The 20,502-nt window shown below is 39.9% G+C and overlaps 1 protein-coding gene across 1 annotated transcript in view; it reads right to left on the bottom strand.

Moving 5' to 3' along the window:
* Positions 1-5,587, bottom strand: part of LOC124654327 (ubiquitin-activating enzyme E1 1) — a 5,805-nt gene extending 218 nt beyond the window's left edge. The window contains exons 1-6 of the mRNA XM_047193339.1: positions 5,325-5,587; positions 4,250-4,467; positions 2,482-3,276; positions 1,528-2,396; positions 934-1,369; positions 1-702 (exon numbers count right to left, since the gene is read on the bottom strand). The exon at positions 1-702 is cut by the window's left edge and continues 218 nt beyond it. Coding sequence (XP_047049295.1) covers positions 106-702; positions 934-1,369; positions 1,528-2,396; positions 2,482-3,276; positions 4,250-4,467; positions 5,325-5,562 — 3,153 coding nt within the window. The 5' untranslated portion in view covers positions 5,563-5,587 and the 3' untranslated portion in view covers positions 1-105. The remainder of the gene's footprint in view (positions 703-933; positions 1,370-1,527; positions 2,397-2,481; positions 3,277-4,249; positions 4,468-5,324) is intronic.
* Between the last annotated feature and the right edge of the window lie 14,915 nt (positions 5,588-20,502).

Genomic DNA, 20,502 nt, shown 5'->3' with positions numbered 1-20,502 from the left:
ATGTGGCTTAAACCCCACTCAGCTTACAGTAAGCCATAAAGTGATACCCTGTCTATCATTTTGACAAGACCAACCACAAGGCGGTATAAATGCAGATGAAGGCCTTCAGCGGAAGTAGACCGAAACAAGTGGGATGTCGACGTCTTCGTCGTCATCATCCTCACAAGCCACCACAACATCGAGATGGCGCCTGTAAGAAGGCACCTCCATCTTTGCCACATCCCTGGCAACATCTGCCACCTTCCTGTCCAGCCGTTCCTTGTGTCTGGGGAACATGGAGTTGTACAGCAGCGAAGTGCCACAGGATATGCTGTAAGCGTTCAGGCCCTTTTCTTTGAGCCAACCCAGGAGCTCCCTCAGTGTGATGTTGCCGGTCACAGTCCACCGGTCCCAGACTGTCCATGACAGTTCTTGATGCTTAATGGTCTTGGGCGGGACTGGCTCAGCAATCGAGAAGAGGGGGATCGCGAGGTTCGCAAATGTGTTGCGGTAATTTTCGACCTTGTGTCCACCAGCAAGGACTTTGTAAAGCTCGAGGCAGACAAGGCCAGTGGCCATTGCAGTTGCGGTGGCGATAGCTGGAATGATCCTGCCAGCTATAAACTTGGCTTTCAGCTTGTCCACTTCAGGAATACTGTAGTTTCTTGCCCGCATGTTGGCAAAACCAGCTATAACATCCATATGGAAATTAGTGTCATCATCCTGCAAAATACAGAAAGCAGCTCATCAACTCTTCATACAAGTAACTTCAGGATGCATAGGAGTAAGATGTATTGCTGCCATACCAAATGAAAAAGCAAAAACAAGAAAATTAGGAATTTTTGTTCTGCCATGAAATAGAGCATTTACCATGCAAGGTATGGTAAATAAGTTGACGGAAATAATTCATAGTAAATCAGTGAAGTTTTACAAGGATTAATATGATATGCTGACCTTCTCAAACTGTATTGGGTTCATGTGGAACCCTGATGGCAGTCTTTTGGAAATGTCTTCCAACTTAGCAATAAGCTCTTCAATGACAGCAGCATCATCAACAGATGCAGAGGATAGACTAGTGGCCTTCTCATCTGTAACTATCTTAACCCCCTGTTTTGGTTGGAAATCAGGGACTATCACCTTGTCGACAGCTTCAGCAGCAAGCTTGTTTGGGGTTTTGGCCCACTCTGGTATGGGTATTCCAAAAGTTTCTGCCCTTAATATTGAAGCAGCCAAAATAAAGCTAAGCTGACTTTGATCACTAGACGAGAACTCCACAGGTCGTGGGAACCGCTTTGGAGCAGACCAGAAAGTAGCACCAGAGCTGGTCATTGAGTCTTCTGGGAAAGTAAATGCCAGCTGCTTCACACGATTGGAGAAGTAATCCTCAAACCTGAGAGATAACATTAGAAGTATGATTAACAGAGCCCTGTGAAGTAGACTCACAATACAAAAGATCTAGCTGCAATTATTTCAAAAATCATAACTCCGTTGCATAAATAAGTCATACAATTCTGAAGGAGAGGAGGGAGGGCATGGGGGTACACTTACTTAAGCCGGGCCCAGGTAATAGAATCTTGGAACGTCTCACACTTGTCTCTGTCAAGACACTCAATAACACGTTCAAGCTGATCTCTAGCTTGTGCATCACCAGCAGTTCTTGCAGCACTTACATACGTAGTAGGATTTGACAGAAACGCATTTACTTCAGTGGGAGTCTTCTCAAGTAAACCCTCAAACTCAGACCTAGCCCAGGTTAGGCAATGATCAATATTGTGAGGAAATGAATGCACAGTACACATAGGTGCTTGCTTTTCAGGTGGATCCCTCGACGCCCCATAGTTCTCTGTTAAGTGAGGGATGACCATCTGTGTATTGCATTTAGCACCCAGAGTCCCAGATTCCAACAGTGGCTTCTGGAAATACAGACATCTTGAGTCTATGTACAATCTTGCAGTCACATTGTCAAGGGCATTGACAACAGCATCAAGGTTCTCCCAGAAGGCATCATTAAACACATTTTCGGTCTCGGGGCTTGCTCTGTTCTGAAGGGCCTCAACATGAAGCTTAGGATTAATTTCCATAGCAGCAGTGGCAGCAACCGTGGACTTTGGCTGTCCAATGTTCCAGTCACGGAAAAGGAACTGGCGACTCAGATTGCTCTTTTCAATAACATCATCATCTGTCACAGTCAGCCTTCCATTCTGACTGCAAGAAATACCCATTAGCGCCAGGTTCTTCAAAAATTCACATCCAAGTGCCCCAGAACCAACCATAAAGATTTTTGCTTCCTCCAGTTTCTTCTGAAGCTTAGATCCAAATACACTGATTTGAGCATCATATCTAGTGTTCTCTGGCTTCAAATCACTAGGTTCCAGGGGGTCAACAGGGAGAGACTCGACAGAATCAAAATAGAAGAACTACAAAATTAAAACAATTGACGTTACAAATAACTGTATATAAATGTAAATCATATACTCAAGACAAGAGACGGCTGATTCTAACCTGATACAGTGGATGGAATTTCCCTGAGCATGCTTTCACGACCTCCTGTCCTACAATACCACCAAACATTGCAGCCATAGGGTTCAGAACAGCCCTGGAACCACTGGCAAAATGGTGCAGGAGCTTTTTGTCAATTCCTTCAAGTTTCTTATCACCCAGAGTTTCATTAATGCTATCAGCATACTCTATCACCTTTTGCACATCATCACTAGACCCAGCAACAGGGAATCTCTTCAACTCACTCCTAAACTTATCCAAAGCTTGGAATGCCAAATGCAGAAGAGGTGGGCGCTCGAATTTGGAGAAATCACTCATGAGAAATTCTCCTGGCTCTACCATGGCCTCTTTCAAGGGTTTGAATTTAATAACTTTTGGTAGCTTGATCTGTGTGACGATGCCACCTCTAACGTATGCGCCAAACGAGGAGGTGTCTTCTTCTAACTGAAATGAGAAAGGCCTTGCATTCTTGACCTTTCTTGGCTTCCCATCATTCAGCTCAGTCATTCCATGGACTTCAGAGAAAACAACTAGATCACCATCCTGGAACTCCACACGCTCATCATCCACAAAGGACACAAGTGCTGGATTGTCATTACTGATCGATGCAACAATTCCTGTATGTGGTTCCTCTCCATCCACATCTAAAACTGTAAACTCAGGACCGAAATCACAAAACACGCTGCCAAAAAGACCGCGAACTTCAGACTTGATGAAAGCAATGGGTGGCTGATGACTATGGCAGTAATCATCAAACTCAACTGCCTTTTCTAAGCTGATATCAGTAAAGACCACGGCCTGTAAGTACATATAGAAGTGATTATTCTGAGGATGAGAAAATGACCAAATATACCAGTGTAAATCAAGAAGCATATAAACAAATTTCATAACAAACACCAGAAGAGTCATCTAATCCACCTCAAAAACTCATATACTGCAAACTGAAGTGCAACGCCAAAATGAAAACATTGTCATTTGTCAAAACAAGAACATGGCTATGAAATTTCAGTTGCATTGGACAAACAACATCTCTTTGTAGGATATGCTGGTATGATGGAGCACATGAACAAATTTATAGCAGACAAATGACATGTCACAATAAATATTGCCAAGGGCAACACTTGCTCAGTTAACAGAACACAAATTACCAAATATAAAATTCGCAGTTAAAATAAAATTATATTTCAGGACCAAAATCACACAAAAATAAATGAAGGTAAAACCAAGGGGTTAATGGAGCATGGAAATATATATAGATTATAGAAACCTACACTATCTAAATAGTCAGGTAGGTGAAGCCTCTTCAGAATCTCATGGAAATCCCTTGATAATATGCAAGATTAAAAACATTATACTTCATATACAATTTTACAGTGTACACACTTCAACATACCTCGATTATTATGAGGTTGTGACCAAAAATTTATCGGACTATATTTACTTTATTACTCTCTCTGTTCCATATTAATCGTCGCAGATACATCCAAATCTGCGACAACTAATATGGAACGGAGGGAGTATTTCTTAAAAGTGATGTTCGATAAATGCCACAGTTATGGTGCAAGCCTTTTTTTCTACACGCTAGTTGTTCACAAAACTGGTGCATAATTACAATACCAAAACTAAATAGCAAGACAGATAGCCTGTTGCTACAACTAACATACACAGAAAGTTCAAGCATGATATAAAACCTTAAAACTGAAGGCACGTACAAGTACAAAGAATGAAATAGCAAGCTAGGAGACCATAGATCAATTTCATGCTGGCGCACCTGAAATTTAGAAAGTTGCTCTTTTGTCAAATCGCCGGTCAAAGCAGAGATGAGAACAGCATTGTTAAGCTCTTGCAGCTTCTGTACGCAAGCTTGAGCACGATTTTGCCCAACATCATTCTCCGAGAGGAAGAAGTTGCTTGATAAGTCCCATAGCTCCACATTACCATCGTCGTGCAAGGTTACAGACTTGACACCCGCTAGGACAAGGTTCTTTGCTGCAGGAATACATGCTTACTAAATCAATTATAAGCCAAAAAAAATTGCCATCCCATAATTACAACTATCAAAACCTCTTCAAGTTTCAAAAGCTCAATAATACATTGAATGACGAGCATCTAAATAAACTTATAATTTGTTTTCGTACTCAAATGCTCCTGGTGTGCTATAATGAGAAACTGACATCTCAGCATGCATCCAATAACCAAATTGACCAGCAGGACAAAAAGTAAAGGCTCAGGCCTTATGGTGCCAGGTATCAACTTGTTATCACCGATCAAAACTATTCTTTGGATTATTATTACAAAAATGTCAGCATTGCCTACGCACAGTACAGTCTGCCCATCATGCCATGTAGACTAACAGTTTGTAAGCAAGAGGCACTTGATAGGGTAACACAACAATTCTGGATTTGACGGTTTAAACAACACTTGTCAGCATTGGGTTGTGATGAAAAACACTGGTTAAAGAGCATACGAAGATAAAAGTTTTGACTAGATGGTTCAAAATCAAATCATAATAAGACAGAATAGTAACAATACATTTAGATATGAGGGCAATCCCTCATCACTGTCCTTGGATCAAACTAGCAACAGTCCGAGCAGGGCCAGAGCTGGGCCAGGAGCTCATGTACGAATTACGAGCAGAAGATAAATTTAGGTACGAACGTAATAGGAATTCCTAGGTCACTAAGCTACATCTAATTAAGCAAGTAATTAAAAAAACACCGTAGTTAGCAAATAAATTGCCGGTTTCCTTTTTAATAGCTAACCCACTTACCACATATACAAGGTGACGTTATATGGAAAGAAATTAAGCAAGCTAGTTAGAGGAGAGCCGGCTGGAGTACACATACCGATCTCGACACCGAGGCCCTGGAGCCCAGAGACGAGGACGTTGGAGGCGAAGAGGCGCTTCATGGTCTCGCGCCCGTAGACGGCGAGCTGGCGGCTGTGGAGGTCCTCATCGATCTCCATCCCCTTGGGCGGTGCCATGGCCGCGGCGTCCTCTGCCTCCTCCCCCTCCCCGGCGCGGGTCTTCTTCTGCAAGTCCTCGACCTCGCCCGCGACGATCTCCCGCTTGCGGGGAAGCATATAGCGCGCAACGCCGCCGAGGAGCCCGAGCACGGCCGCCGACGCCGCGAAGAGCAGGCAGTAGTACGCGGCCTCCGGGAGCTCCCGCGCCAGATCCAGCGCGCGCTACCGCCGCGAAACCTGCACCGGAGAGCCCGTCGTGAGGCGGGGAGGCGGGCGCGGGAGGGCGGATTCGGCGGGACTCACCTTGGATTCGCTCGTCGCGTGCGGGAAGAAGGCGGGATGGTCTAGGGTTTGTGGTCTGCGGGAGAGGAATCGGAGGACCAGATTGCGAAGTCTCGGCGGTTGTTGCTGGAGTTGGGGACGGGGACGGGTTTTTTTTATGGGTACTGGTGTGTGGGGCCCGCGTGTCGGTGAGGGGGGAAACCGCGTGTGCTTTCTTGCTGGCGGGGAAACGAGCACCTGTCCTCTCTGGAAAGAACGAGGAGGCTGCGAAGGTGAGCCCAGATGCACGCTGACATGTGGCTCCAATCATTCCAGTCATCCACCACCTACTCGATTTTTTAAAAAACAAAAGTGTTTGTACGTGGTAAATAATCCAAGTTGTTATGAGATCATAGGTGATGTGTAACATTGGCAAGTGCTTAAGTGAAACAGTGATGTGGATACTTCTGGTAATATGGATCCTACATACTTGTGTGGTGTTGTGCATCGTATATTCGACTTTGTGCTTTGCTAGCGGTGTGTTGATCCATTAGCTCCTTATGTGAAAATATGGCGTGAGTTGTGTTGAACTTACCCTAAGTCAAGTCGCAGGCTTGTGTTCGCTGGTTATTTGTTGTATTTGCTTTCCGGTGCTACCGGAGCGGATGTTCGTGCGAAGGAACAGTGAATGTGAAGATTAGGATGGTCCGGGAGGGCACCAGTTTATCTACATTGTTTGTACCGATGTGCGGTATTGAAGATACTATTCGACATGGTGGTCAAAGTTTTAGAGCTGTCACAAGATGGTGTAGTTTTGAATGGACCTGAAGCCACCAAGGATAAGTCTTTGCCTGGTACATGGAGACGTGCTACTACTTGGCGGGACAAGTCCTAGACAAGATAAGGGGTGACTAAAGACAGAACCGGTGAGTGATCAAGATAGCCTCTAAGGAAAAAAGTCGTCAACATGGAAGTTGTGTGCGTCGTCAAGATGAACAACGTTGGTTCTTAGGTCGTTTCCATCTGACGTGTTATGCAGGCTCTAGAGCCAGATTACATATTAGGGACAGAGGGAAGGACTCTTGTTTAGGGTCACAATTTTTTCTCCATAAATAGAGGGGTGTAGGCTAGGTGTTAGCGTGAAGGTGAGACGAACCTGAGGGAATTAGGATTTTGGATCTAGATCTATTCTTGGAGAGCTTGGATGCATGGGTGCATCTTCTGTAATTGATTGACATTGTTGCAATAAAGAGATTCATTGGCGGTGTCATCTTTGTTCCTCTCAGATCTTAATGGAATACTCGTGCTAGATCTTTTCTAACACTTTGCTGCAAGTTTCTCACGAGATCAAGGGAAGATTGCATTGTGATTCATCCATCTTTCTCGTTGTTCCTCAAAATTGATTCAAGATTTTAATTCCCCTAACTTTCTCTCAGTTGTTATTGTTCTGATCCTATATTTATTTTGGTGGATCCATTTGAGCTGATCCTTGTCCCATTAGGTAGATATTTTCCATACCTTTCGTTACAGTACTCATACATAATTTTTGGTTCAGTAGATGTAAATTCACATCTATTTATTGTCACGATCTGATTAGGGTTTTAGGGTTCAAACTTTTGGAAAAAGTTTCAATTTGCTTCCGCACAATCATTCACCCCCCCCCCCTATGATTGCCTACCTCGGTTCCACACTTGGTATTAGAGCCAAGTACTTCTAATGCTATGTTAACCAGTTGATTAGAATTGTAAGATATGGATAGGTATTCTACCAAACCCTATGTGTTCGATGGTGTTAATTTTCAGTTCTGGGAGGCGAAGATGAAGGCATACATTATGGCACAAAGCTATGCCATCTAGGAGAAAGTCGCCAAGCCGTACGAGTAAGGATGGCAATGGGCAGGGTATGGGCAGGGTAGAGCAATGTGGTGACCCGGCATACCACTGCATGGTGTAGTATGCAAGTCTGATATAACACCAATGAAACACCGTTCCACTAGTATTATATCGCTCAGAGTGGTACAACAGAAACATATGCGGGTCTAAGGCATGTCTATAGAATTGCAACATTGACTCAGTTACAAGATCATCACAGCCTCCTACTTTACAATGAGGTAAAACTGCAAATAACTCCGGAAGAACGACTCGTAGACTAGTCTTATCACGAACTCTATTTGTAGAGTATTTAACTAGCTACGAGAGGCTATGAATAGATTCTAGCTAAATAGGAGCTAAGTTTAGGAAGCTAGTTCCTTTCTATTGCTAATCTAGTTTTCTCCTTGTTGGATGTGGTATCTCGCCTCTTCCGACGTGGTCCTCGTCTCATGAAGTAGTTGTTGACTCCTCGGCCTTCGAGTTGCACTCGTAGATCCTCATTCGATGCCTCCATATCTAAGCGGGGATTTAAGAGTGGGATGAGTACGAGCGTACTCAACAAGTTCATTATAGGAAAGAGGTGTTTAGTGCACTAGCTACAGCATTAGACCGGAAAGTCTAATACCAATGCGAAGTTTTCATAATCATTTCTTCAAGAGGTTGCTTTTATTTAGAAGAACTATGTCCGTCAGCCTTCACCGGTTTACTAGAACTTCATGGAGCTCCTTTCCGACAGCGTTCGCAGTTCCATATCCCGGAACAGGGAGTGACAGTCACGGTTCTTTACACTCGCGGAGGTGTGTTGCTTTACCCATAAGAGATCTTAACCTTGGTGCCAACCGGGTGATCTTCCCGTCCACACTTCCTATGGTGTGAGGCCCGGTATAAGGTCTAGCCAATCATGTTCCTCCGCCGCCTCGAACACCCACCCTTTGTTGCATGCGCCGACCCCGGGTCCACGTCGGTCCCATTATTCCCGTATTTCGGGGTGGACCCCGACCACGACAACGATGCCTGGGCTCTACCATACACTCCTACGCCGGTGGCTGCAACCCATCCTAGACCGCAATACCGTGGGGACTTAGGACTCCCCAGCCTCACCATCTTGCTCCTTCGGGCGACAAGTGTACTACGGACTATGCCGTGGGGACTTAGGACTCCCCGGCCTCACCGGCTTGCCCCTTGGATTACAAGTGTACTACGGTAAAGCGCATCCGTTGATGAACGAGAGGTGGAAACACTTTTGACTACTCCGTCCCACTCCGGATCTTATGGTTAACACGGGTATTACGGCACAAGAATCACTGGCGACATTTGTTGTTTAATCCTAGATGGATATAAACCCGTGTAATGGAACCTCCACCATATCAACACAATTCATGGTTCCATTGCCCACCACATAGTCATATTCATAGTTATGAAAGTAGTGGTTTTGATTTGTGTGCAATAGTGATAACCATAATACTTTGCAAGTAATTTGATAAAAATACTCAAATGACATGAGCAAGTGATGAACTTGCCTTTCTTGACTCGCAAGATTATGCAGGCAAGGTCTTCGATACGTAATAACTCCAAATTCTGAAATAGCATCATCGTCCGTAAGGACGATGTTTAAAAGATTGGCAAGGATGCAATAATGCATAAGAATGAGATGCAATCGCTCTAAGCGCGACCTAACCCCGATGATTTAGGATTAGTGAGTGGTAACAATTGATTCAGGGTGTGTTGCACTTTTAGAGTGATTCACAAACAAGGTTCTTATTCAGGTGTGATTACTTGGTATCATGAACAGGTAGATAATGAAGTACAGTAATTAATTGAGCACACCAAGAATGATAAATGGGCATAATGTTAACGTGTAAAGAACAGTTTGTCAATTTTTAGTACCATATGGCATGGTTAATGATTACTTGTTATATTCTTCAAAAGAATAACTTTTGAAGAACATGTTCTTTAATAAAGAACAAGTATGATAATTAGACTGGTGGGGTTCTATGGTTGACTATGGTTTCATCTAGTTTCTGAAGTAGTTATTAGATGTATCCCAACAATGTTGGATTCATCAGCAACTAGGGTTTGAAAGGTTGAGATAAGTCTAGGCATTCTAAGCAATTCATTATACCTAGTTGTTGTCAGGGTTGGTGTATCTTGCTAGTGGTAGCTGGCTAGGTTTATAGGTCCTTATAAGCAGGGGTGATGATGATTCCTTATTTTCTTCAAAAGAATAACTTTTGAAGAACATACTTCTTAAATAATAAGAAGTATATCAATTAGGTTTGAGGTGGCCTAGGTTTTATTGTTGGTTCGATTAGGTAAGGAGTAATTGGCTCCTGAATATGATGGTTGATAAATATCCAATAATAGTAGGGTTTAGTGGAATATGGTATGTAATACTAAATAGTAGGTGTAGTTGCTATTAGGGTTCATCACACTGGTGTGATGCTAGTTATGGATAACTAAGAATGGTGGTCTTTGGGATAGGATCTAGGGTTTTATACCTAGTTGATCCCACTTGATTAGTTAAGTCTGATAAGAATAAACACATGGGATACCTATATATTAGTGATAGGTCTTCTACATTTTATGTGTCCAAGACAAGTATTTAGTTGCTACTATGGTCCTATGATTTGTAATAAGGTATCATGATCACATGCTCTAACCTAGGGTTTAGGTTAGGAGCAATTTAGGGTTTTGGATTTACATGAAATGATAGGGTTGTAATATCATTCCATATTAAATTAGGGTTTGCTATTTACCATATAGTTCTATGATTAATAACTTCATTTTTTTAAAGTTGAAGTTATTAATAACTTGGAATAGAAAATAATATTGTATTTGGCATTTTATTAATTTTAAACAATTAAATAATTAGGGTAATTATTAATCAGGTTTAAATTCCAATTAATATAGATTTAATAAGTTCCAAATATAAAGAAAAATAGTTTTAATGTTTTCTTTATTTACTTTACTGGTTTTTATTTATTTTATAATCTTGTCCTAATTATTAAATTTTTAATTCAGTTAAGAATAAAAGAAAAGATCTAATTATTAAGTATAAAACAATTAAATTTTTATTAAAAATAAAAATTTCATATTATATTTTTATTGGGTAGAGTTTCCTTTTCTATGAATTTTGATGTATCATTTATATTTTTCTGAGTTATAATGAAATTTATACATTTATTTAAAGTTGCAGGAATAATTGGATTTGTATTAAAATGGAAGGGGCTGCTAAAGCTACCCGGCTGAACTACACACAGCCACTGACCAGTGGGTCCAGGGCCACGTCAGCTGTCACTGTGGCGCCGATGTGGCATGGCTCACGGTGGCCTGCGAGGTAGTTGACGACGGCGTCGGCACGGGAGGGCTCCCGCGGGGCTATGCGTGTGTGTGGAGGAACTGGGGCAACGGCGAGGCGCTCCTCCTGAGTTCAACGGCGGCCCTCGGGGTGGTCGGAATCGGTGTGACAAGAGTGTCACCGGCGAGCTAGGGTTTCATGAAATTTGGGGAAAAGGAAGAACGGGAACGAGGGAGGCTTCGGCCGAGTATTTATAGGGTTCAGGGTTGTCGTTGATGGTCGCGTGGTCCAAGATGACGGCCGGGACGTGGAGCTCGCCGTCGCCGTGTCGCTCTCCCGCGCGTGCAGAGACGAAGACGAAGGTGGCGACCTCGTCCTCGCTCTTATCCAACGAAGAGGTACCTGGGCCACTTTGGGCTGTGCCGGGACCGGGGCGGTTGGGCCGTGGTGCTCGGGCTCCTCTGCGCAGCTACTGTCGGGCCGTGGTAGCCCAATAGGTATGTCTCTCTTTTTCTTATTTTCTTTACTCGTTTTCTCGTTTTTCTGTTTTGTATTTGCTATATTTAAATTCTGTTTTTGATTCAAATTTGAGTCCTTTTATTTTGCGGGTGTTTGACAATTGGAATTTACTCGAGGACTAATAAGAAGATCATTTTAATACTAAATTGTTTTTGAATGATCATTTAATCTTTATGTATGCACTTTCTATTGCAATTTTTAACTAATCATGATTTTGTGCTCTCATTATAATTTCCATTTTCTTGTGAATCAAATTCTTTGGATTATTATAGTTGATGCTTTCAACTCAAAGTATTTTAAAGGTTGTGTTAAGACTTGGTTTCAATTTAGGGAATTGGTCACTTGCACTCGATTTTATGTGAGCACTTGCTTTTTAAGATTTTGCAGATATGATCATAACCATATTTCAGAGGTGGCACTAGGATTATGTTTAATAGCACCTTGAATTACCTATAGTAAACATTACTCCCATCATGGTTTGATCTTGGTTATTAAGTCAAATGGTTGACATGAGAGGTTATTCACCTCACATGGGCTTTTAATTATGGAGCTTAGCATTAGATGTTTCTTATGTTTTATAATTGAAACATTGGATTTAACTAATGAACCATTAGGGTTCTAATGATATTTACCTAGTGGCAATTGGTTTAAATCTCAACTATGGCATGGTTTATATTATGATCACCATAGTGATACATAAACTAATATTGGGATTTAATTATAGGTTGTAGAGATGAGGGGACACCATATTGCATTTGCTAGGGTTTAGTCTCCCCTAACCATGGGAATATGGTTACTTGCTTCATATCTTATGTGCTTCTTTAATCACTAAGGATTTGAGAATGGTTTTTATCTTCTACCAATTTAACTTCCATTATTATCTTCAATTTATCATTAAAGTAACTACATTAGTTATAGTTCTTTTTATAGTTAACTTTGGTCATATGGATATATGGTTTCTCACCATATAAAGCATAGAGTTTAACTCTAAGGTTTTCTTAGGTTGTTTAATTTCTGAAGTATGGATATGGTAGGATTGTACTTATGATCACCAAGTGGTTCACAAGTAAAGGTTGGGATATAAGTCTAGATTTGATTTCCGGTGATCTCCCTATAATTTTATGTGAGAATGGGATCTACTGATCCAGGTAGGGTTTAACTTATCCCCACATACCTCAAGAGCATGATCATGGGTTAGGCATGATCAACTTGTTCTTAATATCTTTACCTCAAGTTCTTAGGGTTTATGATCATTACTCAATTTATGATGTTCAAGGTTGGGCTTCCTGAGTTATTTCTCAGGGAATGGGTCTTCTCACTCTCAAGATCAAGTCTTATCATGATTAGCTAAGGTATGGTATTTCTAATTTATTTTCTTGGGTGGGACTACTATGGTTGCCTCAATAACTTATATCCCAGGAGAATGCCTGAGATATTCTGTTAGGGTTTTACTTCAACAATGTTGATGTAATCATCTGGTTATAAAAATAGTTCTTCCTCCCAAGTCCAAGTGTTGCCTCGACTAACTTTAGTGTAACACCATATCTTGAGCTCTCTTATATAGGAATGGATTATTCTAGGGTTTATGGTATGTTCACAAGATCTCTTTAGATAGCAAAGGTTTAAGTCTCCACCTAGATGCTTAGTTGGACTAGTCTCATCCTTTCCTTATCAATTCATGGATATAATCTTATTCCATGTAATATTAGTTTATCTTACTACCCAAGAGGAATGGTTTACATCCTAATACTTTAGTTCAAAGATTATCATTGGTTCACTAATAAGTAAGGCTGGAATTGGTATGAATGGTCTCTCTTATTTTGGGAAGAACTATAATGCTAACTTAAGTTGATTCTCCAAAGATAATGATGTGGTCACCAATAACTATGGTTAATAGAAATGGGTTCTCTCTCTAAGGATTGTTTTGATTAACATCCTAGGTTTTCTCTGAAAGATGATGGTTTGATTACATGGATGTATATCCAAGGTTTGTTAATGCTTCTCTAATAATTATAATAGAACTCTCACCTCTCTAGGTTTTGTGCTTAACTATTTGGAATAGAGAAGAATATTTATTTCTAGAGTTGATCTCCTTGTCATGTTTCCAAGAATGAAGTAGAATGAATACCATGAGGTTCATGGTAGGATCATGGATTTGTTTAAGACATGGAGAAGATAAGTGAGGAATAGTTTCTCCAATTATTGTTACTTGATTTCCCATTATTTGTATGTTCATATGTTATGTCAGGGAATTCCATATTATGATCTTTTATGAGATCAAACATTTGATCATTGATTCTAGTGTTGTTGTGTTGATTTTAATTCCATTTGATCTAACCCCTTAGATCAAATTATCTCTACCCAAAACAATGTTTTAACAAAGTCACATTGAGGTTTATAGCGCTTGACTTGATGAGCTACTTCAATTCCACCAAGGTCAAGTGAAACTTCGAGTCATCGTGATCGTTTTACTTTAAAGCGCGAAAATTCCCAGCATTTTCTATGCATGAATGCAATGCACACATCTGTTTCCTCTATTTCGTAACCCCATTACCCGGGATATTACGGTCTCTACCCCTTAAACTAAACTTCGTCCTCGAAGTTTGATATCTCTCACGTTTTGGAGTGTGGATCTGTCTTGTGCGGACTACATCTTTTCTCAAACTCCTTGGTGATCTCCATTGGATATAATTGAATATATCCCTTGTCCAGATTCTTCCTGGAATCCATTAGGGTTTGTCTCTGAACCATGGTTCTTACTTTGATTCATTGATCTCTTCCAACTCTATAAGCTTGTTTCCTTTCTTATTGAAGATTCAATGATTAGGACTTCTTCTTGTCCTGACAGTCTTAATTGAGGACTAATTGGATAACATTCTCCTATTTGATAAAATAGGTCTTTGTTTTCCCTTACTACCAAAATTGCAGTAATGTTACTTAATAAGGTACTAACTATGGAATTGGTCGTGATGGTTTATTTTTCTAATAATGGATTAGACTTATATAGTCCATCCAATCATGGTTTATAGTTGATACCTAAAACTATTTTGGTTTATTTAGGTTCCATGAAAGGAATCATTCTATTAGTCTTTGGTATTGGTATGTTCAATCTTCTTCGGTCTTTGGCCCTTTTGAACTGTATTTGGTCTATGGTATTTCCTTCATCCAACTTCATTAATCTTAGTTTACTTGAGCTTCCGTGCCTCTGAGTAAATATTACTCACTTTCTCAAGTTTTAGTCCACTTCTTACTTCCTCGAGGTATGAACCTCGGCTTCTGGTCTGACATCTTTCTGAAAGTAGTGTTCATTAATCTTATGAAAATAAGATCGAACTTCCTCTCAGTTCAGACCTTCATCAACTATCTTGCTCAAAAGATTGAGTTATCGTACATACATCCCAATCTTTACTCTACCCCTTAGAGTTTTCTTATGGTCTTCAAATCCTTTTCTTCCAACCATTAGACTTATGGTTAGAATATTGGTCTGGGTATAGCTTGTGGTTTGTTCTTATTCTAAGGTCTCGCGAAGAATCTTTGTGGTGTATCCACTCAATTGTGGACATCCAATGTGAATCCTTCAACTAAATGATTATAGATCTAGCTATTTGGCTGACAAGATTTTTATTTGTTCACAAACTTTTGTTACAAATAATTAAGTCGTGGACTATTTGTATTACCAACTGATATCGGTTGTGATTATTATACCAATTGTGGCTATTTGATATCTAAAAATGGATTCTATTATAGGTTCTGATCAACTGGACGAGACATCTTCTACTTTATCTCGCAGTATTGATATTATACCAATTGTGGTCTTCTGATATCAACTAGGGTCTTCTTATATCTGCTATAGTTTTATATATCATCCTCCTTCATTCAGGGTTTATTTTGCAAGAAAAACCACTAGCTGACACTATGAATATAGTATCCTAAGTGATTTCCCATGCATTCCCTTTTCCATAATGACTATGGTTCTACTTCTACTACTCCATAAGTCATCATATTTCTCACCTTCATGCTTCTTATGTACTAAAGTACTCCTCTATTGAGGTTAAGCATGAGTCTTGATTGATACTTCCTTCAGAGTATTGTGGTTACTTCCCACAACTTTACTTTCTTTTGCTGATGAACCTTCCTCTTGTCTTCAAAATATTCAGAATTCGTCACTTCCTCACACGAATACTATTACCCTCTAGATCTATAGCATCAAGTAAGGACTTGATATAGCAACATGCATTTGCATATCAAAGTCAAACTTCATGTATGGATCTAGTCATACAATGAAAATTCAATAAAATCCAAGAAGATTCAGCTTTGTGCTTATAGTACACATCAGCATAAGCCTGAATATGATTATTGAGTAAGACATCTCTAAACATCAGGCTCTGATGTGTAGTATAGAACACCACATAATATAGGTTTATATCGTGATACTTAGCACGAATATAGGGAATTCTACTATTTGTCTCAACCTTTACCTTAATTGCACATTTGCAATGAGATAAACTTGAAACAAAGTGGTCTAGGATAGTTGTGGTTAACCTAATTTTCTTTGGAAGTACTACTTAACTTCTATTTTGTTGAGGACTATCTCACATGATATGTCTAGGTTCTAATCATTGCTATTCTAAACACATAACTATGGAAATATAGCTCATATACTTTCCTATGTTCTTACCATATAACTAGGGTTCTGATGTACTTGACACAGTTCCCATGGTTTTGGAACACAATTCTTGCACTATTGTTTAGCGTCTAACTTCTTATCAAACTCCTCCTAAGTATTTATGATATTCTAGCCCATCACATAACGATTCTCAGGTGAATCATATATGATTTCAATCCCTACCATGTAAGTAGTCATATTTTATTCATATCTCCCTTCCTTATCTCCCATGATTGACTCATCATGGTCTATACTACCTCATATGACTCATAGTTATCAGTTACTATCAATTGTTTCACATGTCAAGATAGTTTTACTTACTCATTACTCAACTTGGTCTACATCTCCTATTAGGATATCTTAATTATCTTTATCACTTGATATAACTCCTATTACCAGTCTGGATAACTCTTACTTAATCATAACATATGTTGGTACACATCTTCCAATAGGATATCTTCCTTATGGTTGTATCCTCTCTTTGGACTACCATGTATTGTATACCAACTGTGGTCTATTCATAATTATTTTAGGGTCTTAAGAGTATCCTACATAATTTGAGATTAGCTAGCTAACATTACTTAGGAAATATAGGTAAGAAATGTTGACTCAAGTGTGTCAGGATTATTCTCAAGTGAATATCCATCTCAAGTCATAAGAAGTATTTGGTTTAACTAAGACAACTTCCTATAGACACTACCAATCCTATAGGTCTCCTTTAAAGGGTTTTAATCCTAAGGTCAAAGCATTTGCTCTGATACCAACCGTGGTGACCCGGCATACCACCGCATGGTGTAGTATGCAAGTCCGATATAACACCAATGAAACACCGTTCCACTAGTATTATATCGCTCGAGTGGTACAACGAAACATATGCGGGTCCAAGGCATGTCTATAGAATTACAACATTGACTCGGTTACAAGATCATCACGGCCTCCTACTTTACAATGAGGTAAAGCCGCAAATAACTCCAGAAGAACGACTCGTAGACTAGTCTTATCACGAACTCTATTTGTAGAGTATTTAACTAGCTACAGAGGCTATGAATAGATTCTAGCTAAATAGGAGCTAAGTTTAGGAAGCTAGTTCCTTTCTATTGCTAATCTAGTTTTCTCCTTGTTGGATGTGGTATCTGCCTCTTCTGACAGGGTCCTGTCTCATGAAGTAGTTGTTGACTCCTCGGCCTTCGAGTTGCACTGTAGATCCTCCTTCGATGCCTCCATATCTAGCGTGGGATTTAAGAGTGGGATGAGTACGAGCGTACTCAACAAGTTCATTATAGGAAAGAGGTGTTTAATGCACTAGCTACGGCATTAGACCAGAAAGTCTAATACCAATGCAGGTTTTCATAATCATTTCTTCAAGAGGTTGCTTTTATTTAGAAGAACTATGTCCGTCAGCCTTCACCGGTTTACTAGAACTTCATGGAGCTCCTTTCCGGCAGCGTTTGCAGTTCCATATCCCGGAACAGGGAGTGACAGGTCACGGTTCTTTACACTCTGCGAGGTGTGTTGCTTTACCCATAAGAGATCTTAACCTTGGTGCCAACCGGGTGATCTTCCCGTCCACACTTCCTATGGTGTGAGGCCCGGTATAAGGTCTAGCCAATCATGTTCCTCCGCCGCCTCGAACACCCACCCTTTGTTGCATGCGCCGACCCCGGGTCCACGTCGGTCCCATTATTCCCGTATTTCGGGGTGGACCCCGACCACGACAACAAGTGCTTGGGCTCTACCATACACTCCTACGCCGGTGGCTGCAACCCATCCTAGACCGCAATACCGTGGGGACTTAGGACTCCCCAGCCTCACCATCTTGCTCCTTCGGGCGACAAGTGTACTACGGACTATGCCGTGGGGACTTAGGACTCCCCAGCCTCACCACGCTTGCCCCCTTGGATTACAAGTGTACTACGGTAAAGCGCATCCGTTGATGAACGAGAGGTGGAAACACTTTTGACTACTCCGTCCCACTCCGGATCTTATGGTTAACACGGGTATTACGGCACAAGAATCATCGGCGACATTTGTTGTTTAATCCTAGATGGATATAAACCCGTGCAATGGAACCTCCACCATATCAACACAATCCATGGTTCCATTGCCCACCACATAGTCATATTCATAGTTATGAAAGTAGTGGTTTTGATTTGTGTGCAATAGTGATAACCATAATACTTTGCAAGTAATTTGATAAAAATACTCAAATGACATGAGCAAGTGATGAACTTGCCTTTCTTGACTGCAAGATTATGCAGGCAAGGTCTTCGATACATAATAACTCCAAATTCTGAAATAGCATCATCGTCCGGTAAGGACGATGTTTAAAAGATTGGCAAGGATGCAATAATGCATAAGAATGAGATGCAATCGCTCTAAGCGCGACCTAACCCCGATGATTTAGGATTAGTGAGTGGTAACAATTGATTCAGGGTGTGTTGCACTTTTAGAGTGATTCACAAACAAGGTTCTTATTCGGGTGTGATTACTTGGTATCATGAACAGGTAGATAATGAAGTACAGTAATTAATTGAGCACACCAAGAATGATAAATGGGCATAATGTTAACGTGTAAAGAACAGTTGTCAATTTTTAGTACCATATGGCATGGTTAATGATTACTTGTTATATTCTTCAAACGAATAACTTTTGAAGAACATGTTCTTTAATAAAGAACAAGTATGATAATTAGACTCGGTGGGGTTCTATGGTTGACTATGGTTTCATCTAGTTTCTGAAGTAGTTATTAGATGTATCCCAACAATGTTGGATTCATCGAGCAACTAGGGTTTGAAAGGTTGAGATAAGTCTAGGCATTCTAAGCAATTCATTATACCTAGTTGTTGTCGTGGTTGGTGTATCTTGCTAGTGGTAGCTGGCTAGGTTTATAGGTCCTTATAAGCGTGGGTGATGATGATTCCTTATTTTCTTCAAAAGAATAACTTTTGAAGAACATACTTCTTAAATAATAAGAAGTATATCAATTAGGTTTGAGGTGGCCTAGGTTTTATTGTTGGTTCGATTAGGTAAGGAGTAATTGGCTCCTGAATATGATGGTTGATAAATATCCAATAATAGTAGGGTTTAGTGGAATATGGTATGTAATACTCCCTCCGTTCCTTTCTATAGTGCCTATAGATTTTTGGCATTTGTTTCACAATATAAGGCTATAGTTTGGCTTTTTTTCAATTACCCCTTCCACCGGTCAACTCCCACACGACATGCATGAAAAAAAATCCATACAAAATAGGAAACAATTAATTGAGATTCCTAATGCATGATCCCAAGGATTGCTTAGATTTAGGAAGCAATGTTTTTTTCCTTAATTAAACCTGGCCGCACATATATGGAGAGTCAACCAGACAGATTTGTGGGATTTGTTATGGTAAGTTAGGAAGTTACCGATTTCCCTAATTTTAGTCTGATCTCAAACCGTTCAGTTAGGGGGTCTTGTGTAAAAAAATACTCTTGCGCTAATTTCCGTGCCAAAAATCTATAGGCACTATAGAAAGGAACGGAGGGAGTACTAAATAGTAGGTGTAGTTGCTATTAGGGTTCATCACACTGGTGTGATGCTAGTTATGGATAACTAAGAATGGTGGTCTTTGGGATAGGATCTAGGGTTTTATACCTAGTTGATCCCACTTGATTAGTTAAGTCTGATAAGAATAAACACATGGGATACCTATATATTAGTGATAGGTCTTCTACATTTTATGTGTCCAAGACAAGTATTTAGTTGCTACTATGGTCCTATGATTTGTAATAAGGTATCATGATCACATGCTCTAACCTAGGGTTTAGGTTAGGAGCAATTTAGGGTTTTGGATTTACATGAAATGATAGGGTTGTAATATCATTCCATATTAAATTAGGGGGCTATTTACCATATAGTTCTATGATTAATAACTTCATTTTTTTAAAGTTGAAGTTATTAATAACTTGGAATAGAAAATAATATTGTATTTGGCATTTTATTAATTTTAAACAATTAAATAATTAGGGTAATTATTAATCAGGGTTTAAATTCCAATTAATATAGATTTAATAAGTTCCAAATATAAAGAAAAATAGTTTTAATGTTTTCTTTATTTACTTTACTGGTTTTTATTTATTTTATAATCTTGTCCTAATTATTAAATTTTTAATTCAGTTAAGAATAAAAGAAAAGATCTAATTATTAAGTATAAAACAATTAATTTTTTATTAAAAATAAAAATTTCATATTATATTTTTATTGGGTAGAGTTTCCTTTTCTATGAATTTTGATGTATCATTTATATTTTTCTGAGTTATAATGAAATTTATACATTTATTTAAAGTTGCAGGAATAATTGGATTTGTATTAAAATGGAAGGGGTCGCTAAAGCTACCCGGCTGAACTACACACGACCACCGACCAGTGGGTCCAGGGCCACGTCAGCTGTCACTGTGGCGCCGAT

Source organism: Lolium rigidum, chromosome 5, assembly GCF_022539505.1.
Source record: "Lolium rigidum isolate FL_2022 chromosome 5, APGP_CSIRO_Lrig_0.1, whole genome shotgun sequence".
In the NCBI taxonomy this organism is placed as follows: domain Eukaryota; kingdom Viridiplantae; phylum Streptophyta; class Magnoliopsida; order Poales; family Poaceae; genus Lolium; species Lolium rigidum.
This window is presented reverse-complemented; position numbering and strand designations above follow the sequence as displayed.